Raw genomic sequence first — 13,789 nt, forward strand, 5'->3', positions numbered from 1 at the left:
AACACAGTAATGCATACCAAATCAATACTTATGGACAATTTCAGACATCAAACTTAACAGAAATTCTTCTACAAGTTAGAATTACCTAGAATTTATTTATTTATAATGGGAAGTTGATTTTAGGTAACTAAAAGATATTACGTGCTAACACACAGTCACAGACAGAATTTTTCAAGTGAATTACTAGGGAATTACTTGGTATCTTAAACTCAAGTAACCTCTCTAGAGCAGGAGACCAACTCTGTGGTTAACACAAATCCAATGTAACTATTTCATTTCTGGCAACCCTTCAATCACCATCATGGCACTGCATCTTACCTTGACCACTCTGCCTCAGTCCTGGAGTGCATTTCTGCTACTGCACAGTTGTTCTGTTGTCACCATTATGTTTAAATGACAGAAAACTTGGAATTTTCCTTTTCAGTTCCAGTAAGAGGTGCCTTCATCCGTGAATGATAACCATCACACCACCTTGCCCCTGTGCTTCTAGGTTAAATCCTCCAAATGTTCTGGAATCCGCTGAATGTTATTGAAGACATGACTCCCCCACCAGAATGGACCCAAAAATAAACCCCTTAAGTATACTGTCAAAAATTGCTGGTGAGCACAAGCAAAAAGCAGCTTTGGCAGAAGAATGTGAAGAGGCAGCAACGGAACAAGGTCTCCAAGGCTACCCACAGGTGCTGTCTGCCCTGGCACAAGCTGGACAGCACCTCTGCCAATGCTGAAAGTCCTTTTTCTACAGTGTCCCACTCAGCACATCAGGCATCTGACAGCAGAGGTCAGGTATCAAAATCTGACTGGAAGTTACCTGTGCATGTCTGATAGATTGTGCAGGAAAAGGAGTGTCCTGGGGTGATTTTCTGATGCTAAATTGTATCCCCATTCATCTGTTTAGCCCAGAAATTAGTTGTGTGCCTTTAAAACTAGATCTGAGAGCAAAGTGGGGGAGAAGGAGAAGAGGTGGAATTTTTTCATGGTGTTTTCAAAAACACAGAGATAAGAGCTTCAGCTTTCCTTCTCACAGACTCTGTTGTCTGCAGCATGGACAGACAGCAGGAGAGAGCTCTCCTTTGTCATTTTAGTTAGGTTTTTTTTAGCTAGCTGAGGCAGAAAAGTTCCCTGGGCTGTGGCTTTTTCTTTTCCTGGAACTGTTCAAACCTGCTCTGGACCAGAAACCCAGAAAACACATTAGGAGCTCACACCAGTGTCCAGGGCCCAGGACACTGCATTCCAGCACCAGAGGGACTGAGAGACACTCAGTGAGCCAAGAAACACCCACAGAGGACTCTCTCTGAACTACAGAAGGACTTTCTGAATTTGCCATCTCTTCAGAACAGCAAGAGGTTTTATTGTTTAATATTATTCATTTTTTATGCTTCTGAATACTTTGTTTGTTAAATAAAGCTTTTTCAACTTTTCTCCCGAACAAATGGGGGAAGGGCTGCTGAATTTTGCCCTTTAGGAAATCATCCCTTTGGAAGTTCCCTTCCAGATTTGTCCCAAACCAGGACAAGGAGACATTTCTGTTGATCATTAATTATATTTGGGTGATGGCTTTTTCCCCACTATATGGGATGAAGCTTGAAAACTTTCTTCTGCCTAAGGGTACTTAATCCTCATACCCAGCCTGATGAAAATTATATCCACAACATTAAAGTTTTACTTCCTTCAAGTATCAAATCACATACCCATTAAAATATTTTCCAGCTCACTGCTCAACTCTACCCATCCTACTTGCCATTTTCTGTCCTTTCTCACTTTCAATCTACCCAGGACAATCCCTACAGACCTCAATATACTGGCAGGAGGGAGTTAAAGAAAACATATTCAAAAGCATTTCATGTCTGTAGCAGCAGCAGCAGAGAGAGAAAAGGAAAGCAGCAACAGGAAAGAAGCCCATAGTTTCATTACAGCACTCAGCTTCAAGTAAGAAGAGATTTCAGAAGGCAAATGGCCCAGATCAGATGGCAGAGGCCACCAGAAATACCGAGCTGTTTAAACTCCATAAAATACCAGGACGTAAAATAATCACAAGGTAATTAATTTAATTTTAATAAGTATTTTCTAGCATTTGTCTCACCATCATAGGGCAAAAAAAAAACCCAAAAGATCCATGCAGAATAATATTTCACCCTGGGAAAGCCACAGAGGCACCTGAGTAGACAAAGACTGAAATCTTGCTAAAAATCAGAAAGCATCGTACAGGGTACAGCTTATGCCTTATCCCTCCTTGGAGCATTTGCCCCCTACCTTTCAGTGACTCACTTCAGGCCTCCTCTTGAAGAGTTAGACATCTACCTCCTCTCTTCAACAAAAAGGAGAGAGAATTCCCCCCTCTTCTACCTTGCAGCCACCACTCTTATTCAGCCCAGCCCAGCTCCCTCAAACTCCCCCTTCCCCTGAAAAGCTCTGAGACAGCCACCTCAAGGCTACATTAAGGACCAGAATTTTAGTTATTAGGCTGGAGAGATCCAGGAGTGGAGCTGTGGAGCACTCTTCTGCTTTGAAGAGTTGATAAAGAGGTATCAGAGCAGAAACAAACCCTAGCATCTACCTCTTGCAATGTCAACGGCTTCTTCTCTATCTCACTAAAGAGGGGGAAAGACTTATACCCCTCTTAACTCATATTCCATTTCTACCAAATGGAAAGAAGGAAAAGCCAACTCCCATCAAAAAACACTTGCCAGATGAGAAAGCTAACAAGAATAAATATGGCCCAGAAGACAGCACCCTTTTAAAATCAGTGCAGCCAAATTACATACTTCTGGACACACACACAACAGCTCCTTTGACAAATGAACACCAAAAAGGACTAAGTAAACTAATGGACATCACTAAAGATGTTTCAAATTTTGTTTTCATTCCATTATCAGCTAATACTGGCTTACAGGTTGAAATTAACAGTAGGGTTATGGTCTTGTTATTGGACTTAAATTACTTCATTTATCTGCATTAGAGATGCAGCAATCTGTTTCAAGCATGGCGTGCTTTTGTAAATGAGCACCTTGAAGCCTGAAATGCCTTGGAAGATGTGCTAGGGAGGATGGGGGGGAAAGCATCTTCTAGTTGTAAACTTTCAATTTTCAAAATTTCTCATGTTTTGCATCAAGACAAATCCATGACCTTTTGAGGTTCTTCATCCCTAGGGAACCTCACAGTACTCACAGCTGCCTTCAGGGATGCAGCAAAGCAGAGTTAATCATGGTCTCCTACATAAGCACTCCCACCACCAGATTACCATGAAGTCTTACTTGCTCTCCAACCAAAAAAATCTAGTGTGGACATAAGAAACCTTACTAAACACAGTCTCAAGAAGTCTCAAGAAAGACCAATCCTTCTTGAGGATTTGACTTGTCTATGTTTTCTGTTAGGAGAAAAAAGTTGCAGCAAAAGAGAAGATTCACCATCCAGCTCCAAAGTTCCTACAGGTCGCCACAGGTCAGACCCATCTGAAAGTGGAGTGAGACCTCTCATATTACATGGGGAACAGGCAGTGTAAGGAAGCAAAGGTGACCACCACACCAAAGGGAATCTGAAATTATGGACTGAAGTTACTGTATCAGCTATAAATAGAAGACTGGCTTAATAAGCATCCCTATTTTTTTACTGTGGAGCCTGCATGGCATCATTTGTGGACAGACCATTCTGGTGAGAACAAGGGTCACCCACCTCCTCTAGGATATTATTTGGTCATCCCCTTGTGCCATGGCACTTCCCAAAAAGCCGGCACACTCCCTGCAGATGTAGGGCACTGTGCTGTATGGTGTGCTCACCCAGCACAGCCAGGCTGTGGGGATGCTCCCCCCTGCACTGAGGAGAAGGTGGTGCATGGGAGTCAAACCTGCTTCCTCAGTCGCTTGGTGTCTCCGAGAAAAATGACCTAGAGTGAATATGTATTGAAGAAATGTTTTCTTAAATCGCGAGAGGAACCAAGTCAGAGAAAGCTGAACTTCAAAACTTGAAGTTTTCAGTAAAAATCTCAGCTAGATGGATGACAGACATAAATAAGCACAGACAGGTAAAGTAGGCAGTTCACAACATGAATCTCAGAACTACCAATACTTACACACTTTACAGTCATAGCAATTTATGAGTCCCCATACAGCTGTTCTTGCAACAGGTGATTTCAGCTCAGTTTGAGCTCTGCTCACAAGCCTTTGAGCATGAGACTTCTGTTGTTGTTGGGCTTGGAGGCTAATTTTTGTAGTTTTTAATGTCAAGCTTCTTCAGCAACTTCTTTTTCCTCAGCTTTCCTGGTAATTAGCCCTAATCAGTATTCAAGTGCTAATCTGTCAGGCTATCTGCTGACTTAAAGGAAGGGAATACCTCACTAATAGCCCCAGTGTTTCCCTCTGCCTGCAGAAACAACCCCGATAAGGACAGAGACTCCAGCCATCTCCAAAGAGACAGAGCCACAAAGAGCCCTTCTGATCGCTGCTGGCATCTGGCCTTCCCCTCATTAGCACATTAAAGCTGCTCTGTCCATCCCATAAGAGCCACTCTGTCCATTCCTCCCGCTTTCTCTATGGAGCCATTTATGGTGCTGCTCCTTTGAAACCCCCCTAGTTCAAGAGGCAGTAACCCCTTCCCAAAGCCCACAGCACAGCCAGTGTCAAAAATTCCCACTTACAGACAGGCACCCAGTAAGGAGTGGCATTTTGAGTGTCATAGGTAGACAGAAGACACCCAACATATTCTGCTTTGCCGAATTGCCCCTCCTAGGGAAATCTTTTCCCACTCAGTACAGGGACGGTATGGTTTGAATTACAGTGCACTTAGGATATCAGATCACTTCAAACAACTCCTACTTCAGAACAGGACCAGCAAGGCTTGAATCTCCAAAAGTGCAAATTCTCAGGAGCAAAACAAGGCAAGAGGGACAAAGCTTCCCGATCCTGGCTTCTAAACCTGTTAAGAAATGACACTCAGACACTTTGAAACCAAACTTGGACAGCTTTTCAGTGCATGCTACATCAAAACCATGGAAACTTTTTGTACTTTAGCTGTTCTTCACCCCTAAATCAAAGTATTTTGGGTGTGCTATGGCATGCCAATAAGTAAGTGTGCATTCACTGAAATAAGTTGTTTGGAGAAGAGGAAGAGCATCTTTTGCTCCCATTATTTCCCTTATGCACTCTAATCATTGGGAACACAGCTAGTTTGCAGAAGTTTTTTGCTTACAAAATGGCGATTACAAGCTAACTAATGAGAAAAGGAAAGAATGGACAATTTTTCATCACTTCATTTCTTTATGCTCTGCCAGGATGCTTTCCGACAGGCAGATATGACCTTCCCACTTCCTCAACCAAAAAGAATAATACTAACAGGCACAAGAAAGCCAACCTAGTTGCTTTATTTATGCTCTGATCTCATTTTCTTTGACTTACTTCAGAATGGTATAAATATTTTTACCTGAAAGGAGAACTGTGGCTATCTGAATTGAACTCGGGCTCATCTTTCTACAGTCACTGTGATTCTGGGTGGACTTTGAGGAGCTATTTGTACTTTTTAAGAATAAAAATCCCAAAGGAAGCAAATTCTTTTGTTTTGAAGAAGAAAGGCAAAGCAACTGAAGGCAATACTCACTCTTTTTTTGGATTCATAAATGATATGTTTGATCCTTGACTTGCTTTTCATTAAGGAAAAATGCCATAAATTATTTGGTTTGTTTGCCTTTCTGATCAGTCAACTGAAAGACATTTTTGCTTTGGGGCAATGAAACATCTCAATTTTATTATTATTCAGCTCCAAGTTCCTTTTAGTACATAAAATCCCTATGTCTGATTTATTATGCAGGTGCATGTTATTAGGGAAAAAAACCACATTGGGTCATAGCTTTCATTGCTTGCAGTGCCATTTAAACAGCTCCCATCCCCGAAGAGTTAGTAGCTTTGACACACAGGTCAAGTTCAAAGTTAGTCAGCTAGTGGGCCAAATTTCCTCAACTCCAGTATCAGGAGGAATTTGGCCTATAACACACTAAAAAATCAAGTTTTACTCAGACTGAACCCAAACAGACAGACTTTCTTTCAAAAAGAATCTAAATTGCTTTTCTTCATATAATTTTGTTCAGTACATCACTACCTAATTTAATGAATTATACTTATTAGAAACATTTTTCTCTTCCTTTTCCTAAAACAGGAATTAGACCATGCAGTGGCTTTTATATAAGGCCGAAATTTACTTGGCAAAGTAAATAAGTGAGCAAAGCAGAAGTCACACTGCTCCATAGATAACTTTTGCAATTCACTAGTGCAGAGAACAAAGCTATTTAAAAGATGAGATGGGACTGAATGGCTGAAATAACTCTTATTCCATTTTCTGATTCAAGTTTAGTATGTCTCTAATATTCTGATATGATTTTTAGGAAACTTCTGAGAAACACAAAGTGCCATTCAGCAACTGCCAGCAAGAAAAAGCCCATCAAGACAACCTTGAAACAGCAAGATAAGGCACAGCCAGACTTTATAACTTCTATTCCTTAAGGAAGCTCTAACAGATAGAAGCGGGTAAACCCAGAAAAATGCATGTGCCATCCAGCTGTCTAAAAAAGTCCTTGTCAAGGAAAGCAATATAATAGCAGTGCCTTAGACATGTCTCTGGAGACCTGAGTTCATCAACATGGCTATGGGATTTTTTATTTCTAGGAATAATCTCATTTACTTAGTTAAAAAAACTTTGTCATAGTACCTAAAGATATTAACTCATTTTGCTTGCAGAAACTTTATTTTCCCCCCTGTTCTGCTGCCCAGGTTTACAGAGATAATGTCCATGTATAAGCAGGTATCTTGCTTGTTGGCTTTCATTTAGATACAATTTGCAAGAATCCCCCAAAGAGATTCCTTGGCAACCTGCTCCCCCTGTGTTTCAGCAATGTTTGTTGTCTGTCCAGTCCTCTCAAGAGATGATAACCACACTTCCCAATGTGAGATCAACCTGTAAATTAGTTCAAAAGGTTTCAGGGACCACAGGTGAGTCTCTGCCCTTCAGATCACCCAGGGAGTGCAAGAAAGGGACACAAGCTGCCTCTTGTGCTGGAATACAGCCAGATGGAGCAAGCTGGGACCACCAACAGGTATCTGAAATATGTAGGTGATTGCTGGGGCACAGGCACAGAGAACCACAGAACTCCAAACCACATCATTTATTTTCTATCTCCCCACTAGAGGTGGGAGTCAATGAGGAGCAAGTAAGTCACTGCTTATTAAGTGGTCTTCTACAAGCAGGCAGAGTTTGTGGATTCCAATTTTGGCTGCACAGAAATTTGGGGAAGCAAGTAATCAAGCAATCAAGCAGCCATCATTATTCTTGCTCTTCCCGGCAGCATAGCAGGGCACCATCAGTCAGGGACACCTGCTCAGCAAATGTCACAAGGCAGGTACCAGGCAGGGCCCTGCAGATGGGATTTATGGACCATGGGTGTGAGTCACAGGTCCAGGAACATATCTGCAGCACAGCATTTCCCCTTTGAGCTGCTACAGCAACTCAGAGCCATCCTCTCCCAACTCAGAACCACAAAATCATTAAGGTTGGAAAAGACCTCCAAGATCCTGGAGTCCAACCATTAACCCAGCACTAGCAGGTCCACCATTAAACCAGATCCCTAAGCACCACAACTGCTTCAAGGATAACAGCAAGTTTGACCCTTTGCAGCAGGTCTGTTCACCATCACTGGCAGCCCAGAATTTATACACAAACTATTCCAGTAGATCCCATAACTGTGCTCAGCATCTCCAGTCCTTCATTATTCTAACTATTCACTTTTTTGTTTTAATTACTTTCTGCTTTCTTGTTAGGGATTTTTGTCAGTGTTTGCTGTGATCACTGAAATAAACTTTTACAGGCAGCCAGCTCTGCTTTCAGTGTGTTCTCTCCCAAATGCCCTGCAGGGGTTGTTCCAGTGTTTCTCTATTACCTTGGGATCTACTGAGTGAACAGAGAGGAGAGGTTGGAAGGTGAAGTTAAAATAAGCTTCCATAGCTTGGAAAACAATTTTAATTTGGTTTAATTGTTTAATTTTAATTCCTGAATTGCCATGGAAGGCAATTTAGGAATCAGAAAGTGCCTGGGTAACGGAACTGCTACAAAGAAAGTGAGCAAGAAACAATGATCAGTTTCTGCTGGTTCCTGTGTCCTTTCTCCTGATGCCTTGTTTCCTCCTTGACCACACCAGAGTCTGTCCCTTCCCTGGGCACAGATTTCTTAGCAGGGCCTCTTGTGACAGGACAAGAGTTTCAAATTAAAAGATTAGATATAAGGAATAATTTTTTTTATTATGAGGTTGGTGAAACTCTGAAAGAGGCTGCCCAGAAACAATCAGGGTGAGGTTGGATGTGGCTCTGAACAACCTGATCTAGTTGAAGATGTTCCTGCTGATGGCAGCAGGGGTTGGATTAGGTGACCTTTAAAGGTCCCTTCCAACCCAAACCATTCTGTGATTCCACCAGCCAAAAGCAGGTTTCTGGCAGCCCCAGTTGTTGTCAACATTTTTATATTGATGCCTGCCTGAAGATCCCCTACTTTGTGTAGCAGAAAACAGAAGCACAATGAATCAATCAGGAACCTTCCACTAATGGGTGTCAAGCAAATGGTGCACACAAAGTATAGATAGCACAGAGAAAGTGTTACCCTCTTCCAGGGGAAAAACAATTGGAAAGGCCAATGTTTAGTTTGTTGGGGTCTCCCACTTCTTTAGGGATATGGCATACATCTTTCTTTCTTTCTCACATGTATTTTCAGACTATTGTTTCCATAGAGAATGAAAATATAAACACTGTGTCAGAATTCATTTCACCGTATCAACAGAAATACTTATGAAAGCTGTGATGTTTCATGGAGACATCAGTTCCCATGTAAAGTTAAAAGAAACTTAAGGAAATCTAACTTTTGAAAAATTTCCATTGATACACAGTGTGGGACTGGCTAAGAATTAAAACACCTCAGTAACATGTCTTCTCCTTCTCCACAAACCACATAAATTTGGAAAAATTTTACTCTTATTTCATGTTTGAGGAGGAGGTAAGAACACAATCATGAAAAAAAGGGACTGATTCCTGTTCCTGTTCCTTAGGCTGCTCTTCTGTGCTATGTGAGATCTCATTTCTAGGTTCAAGTTTATGAATCAGAACAAACAGATTTGAATTTCAGTCACCAGAGCAAATTTCTATCCTTCCCCTCCTTAAGAAAAAAAAAAAAAAAAAGAAGAAAGAAAAAAAACCCCAACAAAACAACAAAACAAAACCCCACCACAACCTAGGTACCTAGGTATTCTCATTTCAATCATACAATCATATATAAAGAACAACAAATACTGATTTGACATTTTATCTACAGCTCAGTCGTATGCATGCATGCAGTAAGCCTGCTAACTGTTTAAACTGTTTGAATTAATCCAACACCTCCATGAAGACTGTGGTCAATCTGATGACTCCCTAGAGGTCATTATCACCACCCTTGCCCAGGAGAGCCTACTGCTTTTGTATCCGACCTCTTCACCACATCTTCCTGTTTCTCTTGGTGCCCCTGGGAAAAAAAATCTTTTCTCTGGTGTCTTGTTTCAGGACTGACACACACCTCAGGATGACCAAGCAGAAGGAGGGCGGGATCTTGCAAGCACAGGACGCCTAAGATGACACGGACTGTCGGGTTAAGGAATTGTGCCAATCTTTCAATACGGAGAGTTGCAAAATGCATGAGGTACAAGAAAATGTGTAACTGAGTTGAAGCAGCTCTTACTTGTTTCAACTTCTTTTCAACCCTTGTCATGCTCAAATAGCAAAGATAAGTATTCCCTCTGTCACTGAAGCTTTGGGGAATTCTCCTGGAATGGTAACAGTTAATTAACTGCGTGTAATAGGGATGTTCTGGGAGCAAATAGCTTCACGTATTTTTAACAATGTAACACTTGTAGGAATTGTAATTGTTTAATATTTAAAAGCTTCATCTTCAAACCTAACACACCCATTTAGAATAGCTGGGTTCAGTAGCTCGTCCATGTTACGTGAATCTGAAACTAAAGCCGGGACAATGAGGCCAAGGCTGGTACGCACCATCCCATTGCTGCAACCGCTCAGTTCAGCACGTAAGAGTCAGAAGTGATGGCTCCAGCTGCCTTTTCAGACAGGAGCCCCTTCTGGAGAAGAGCAACCAGTTAGGCTCTGGATGGACTCTGTTTGGTAGTAAAACCCTCTGCCCTCATCAAATGCAACGCAAAAGAAACAACCGGCAGAGAGGGGAGCGCAAAGGATTAACTAAGATGGTTCCAGCGTTTTCTTGTGCCTTCGGTGAAATAATTTACTCCGAGTACCCTGCAGTTTTCCCATCTTTGCACTGACCGCTCTGAGCCACACGCAGGGGCGAACGGAGCGGCTCGCCTCCCGTCAGCAGCCCCAGCATGCTGAACCGGGCAGAGATCCCACACGACGCCACCCGGCATCCCGGAGCATCAGGCCGCGCCCGGCCGCCGCTGGCGGACCCCGGCCGGGAGCCCCGGGGGCCGCCCCTTCCCCGCCGCCCTCTCGCCCGCGCTCCAACTTCCCCGGGCTGCGGCAGCGGGGATGCTGCTGCCTGCTCCCGCCTGTCCGCGACCGGCCGGGAAAGCCGGAGCCGGCGGAGGCGCGGGGGCTCCGCTGCGGCGGCTGTGCCTGTGGGCACGGCAGGTGCCACCGGCACCGGCCCGCCCGGCGGGGAGGGCGCGGGCTGGCGGCTCACGCCGCCGCCTCGCAGGCAACAATGGGCCGGGAGAGGCTCCGCGCCGTCGCTCCCTTCCCGCCCGGGGCTTCTGTGGGGAAAGGCGCTGCCAGCCCAGCCCGGCGGAGCCGAGCCGAGCCGGGCCGGGCCGGGTCCGGGCTGGGTCGGGGCCCCTCCGACGGCGGCCCTCGGAACCTGCGCGCCCCAGGACGAGCGGCACCGTGCCGTGTAGCCAGAGCCCCGCTCCATCCCCTGGCCTCACCTGTTCAGCACTTTCCTGATCCTCTGGCGCACGCTGGAGGAGGGCGCGGAGATGCCACTCCTGCCGCCGCCGCTGCCGCCCTCCGCCGGCAGGTTCTCGATGGTGGCCACGACATGGCTGGGCTGCGGCGAGTGGTGCGGCGGCGGCGGCGGCTGCGGCGGCGGCGGGTGGCGGTGGTGGCGGTGGCGCTCGGGGGAGAGCATCGCGGCGGGGCTGCGCCTCAGCGGAGAGCGGGGCGCATCCCGGCGGGAGGGCGGCGGGCGCTGCTGCCGCCGGCGCTGGCTCCCTCGGCTTCCGGGCAGCTCCAGACCCTCGCCCGCTCCTCCCTCACTGGGCTGCCATGCAGCGAGGGGCGGGATGCTGCCGCCGCCGCCAGCGAGTGCCGCTCACGGCCGACGAAGTGGCAGCAGTTTGGCGACCCTCCTCCTCCTCCTCCCACACCCCCCGCGCCCAGCCGGTGCCTCCCCCCGGCGGAGCCGCCGCCGCTGCGCCGCCTCGATCCCCTTTGTTCCCGCTCGCCACCGCCCCGCGCTCCCCTGACGCGCGGCTGCTGCCGCAGCACGGCCCGGCCCGGCACGGCACAGCACGGCACAGCACGGCACGGCGCGGAGCCCCTCGGAGCCCCCCGGAGACCCCCGGAGCCCTGCGCGCCGCGGGGCCGCCGCTGAGCGCGGCCGGCGCCGCCAGGGGGAGCCCGCGGCGGTGGCAGCGCCCCCGGGCAGCGCGGCCGGGCCGGTCCCGAGGGGTCCCGAGGGGTCCCGAGGGGTCCCGAGGGGTCCCGAGGGGTCCCGGCCGCCCCGGGGGCTCTGCCGGCCTCCAGCTGAGCTCCGCGCTGGGGGGAGAGGGGGAGCCGCTTCGTCGGGGCCCCGAACTGTGCCCCATTAAACCCTCATCTGTTTTCTTCGGGGTGTTTAGTTGTCTTTGTGGGGTGGGTTTTTTTGGGGTGTTGTTTCTTTGGGTTGGAGATGCTCACGGCTGAGCGGCACGGCACCTCCTCCCTGGCCGGGGCTGTGTGGACACCCGGGAGTTGCCGTACACTTGTCTTCTGAAACGCAGCACGGCCGGTGTCATCTTCAGCCAACTGGGAAAAGCGAAAAAAAAAATCGCCTCTGAACAACGCCCTGGCTCTCACACTGCCAGAGGCACGTAAGGGACTGAGGGAGGCATGGCAGTCACTGTAAAGTTCAGAGCTCCATACATTTTTTATAGAGACAGTGCACTTGAAGTTCATGCCTGGGCGAGGCTTGTTAAAGTGTTGTGTTTCTCGCGTTCAAATACTGGGAGACTCCCCAAAGAGAAGTGGAATGATTGTGGGTTCAATATTTCTTACTCTAAACATAAAGATCTTTCACTTCAAAAATTGAATTAGGCTCAGAGGAGGTGTCTTTTTAATCGATCATGTCTCTCTGAAACATATTACATGATAATTTTGCTAAGCCCTTTAGGTGACATACATTTGAAATTTCACCTTCTTCATTCTATTGTTCCCCTCTACTTATTTTTGTCAAGGACTCTTTCCCTATATTTCTGTTTGCATGAACCTTACACAAAGCTGTGAAGATGAGATGGACATTCATGGTAAGCAGGGAAGTGTGGTTGTAAAGCCATGCAGTGTCTGCCAGGGAAATCAGATAGATGTGATACTCCAAATTATATTTGCCTCTTTTTTTTTCTTTTTTTTATTTTATTTTTAGGTTTCAGGTAGGTAATGTCAGTTTATAGGAACTCTTCCTTTTGCCAATATCAATGTTTAATGTGTCGGTTTACTCTGAGTACCTGAGCAGCCTCTGTCTAACAGGTCTTCAGATGAGATCCGGTGGAGCATGTTGCTTTACCAGAGGAATGCTTTTGAAGATGGGGCTCGCTCACTCGAAATCCTGTAAAGTTCATTCTCTGTTCTGGGCAAACAGCCAGCTGTTTTCAGCGCGAGCCGAATCTCAGTTGAATCGGATTATGCTACTGAGAGATTCTCCTCTCTCCCATTCCCCCCATGGCAACCACATGCTTCCATAAGTGGAGGGAAGATGAGGTTCATTCTCCCTGGCAGCTCTTGGCAGCGGAAGGGGCAGAGGCTGGGAGCTGCAGTGCCCCGCAGCCGGGCGGTGCAGGGTTGGTTAGCTGCGGGGCTGGCAGCCCGTGCTGTGCCGAGAGCCGGCAGCGCCGGGCTCCCTCCAGCCTGCAGCATCTCCCAGCTCGCACACTCATCTGTGTCCTACGCACTCTCGCACCTGTTTGTTAATGCTTCCATGCCCTCTGTTAAACAGGCTGTCTCGCCACACTGCGGCTGGATGAGTACTCTGGAAGCACTCGCTGTGAGATGGGAAAGGGTTGAGGTCGGAGATGTGTTTGCTTCTGGGTGCTCAGTGGCCATTTCAGACTAATCCGACAGCTGAGCAGACCAGAACAACAGTGTTTGTGTAACTTTATTCCTGCTGATTAAACCAAGTGAATGCATACCTGAAGTCCAATTTGGGATGTGCCCATAAACGGGAGGGGGGCTGTAGGGAGGTCCTGTCCTCAGAGCAGCCCCCTTATTTATCAGCCCCCTTTTTGGCAATGCAGAGAAAAACTGTAGGTCTGTGCAGACAGCCCTGCTGCCATTGTGACAAATGGATTTCTTGCACATGCAGGTCCATCATAAATGCGATGCTAAACTTTTGCTGTGTCCAATGAAATTGTTTCCAATTACTTTTCACTTTGTCTCACCACCACACCATACCACACACAGAGCATTACACCATCCCACAGCTTCATGCTTTTAATATTGCAGCTTAGCCATGCAGGGCTTTTTCCATGGTTAGACAAAAGTACTGGGAGGAGCAATTACACAGGATG

At 46.7% G+C, this 13,789-nt stretch overlaps 1 protein-coding gene across 1 annotated transcript in view; it reads right to left on the reverse strand.

Annotated features, from left to right (window-relative positions):
• The window catches only part of SLC35F1 (solute carrier family 35 member F1), a 225,431-nt gene extending 214,070 nt beyond the window's left edge, over positions 1–11,361 (reverse strand). Inside the window, exon 1 of the mRNA XM_036380227.2 lies at positions 10,955–11,361. Within this exon, the coding sequence (XP_036236120.1) occupies positions 10,955–11,157 (203 nt within the window). The 5' untranslated portion in view covers positions 11,158–11,361. The remainder of the gene's footprint in view (positions 1–10,954) is intronic.
• Positions 11,362–13,789: the final 2,428 nt, after the last annotated feature.

Source organism: Molothrus ater, chromosome 3 (genome assembly GCF_012460135.2).
Source record: "Molothrus ater isolate BHLD 08-10-18 breed brown headed cowbird chromosome 3, BPBGC_Mater_1.1, whole genome shotgun sequence".
Classification (NCBI taxonomy): domain Eukaryota; kingdom Metazoa; phylum Chordata; class Aves; order Passeriformes; family Icteridae; genus Molothrus; species Molothrus ater.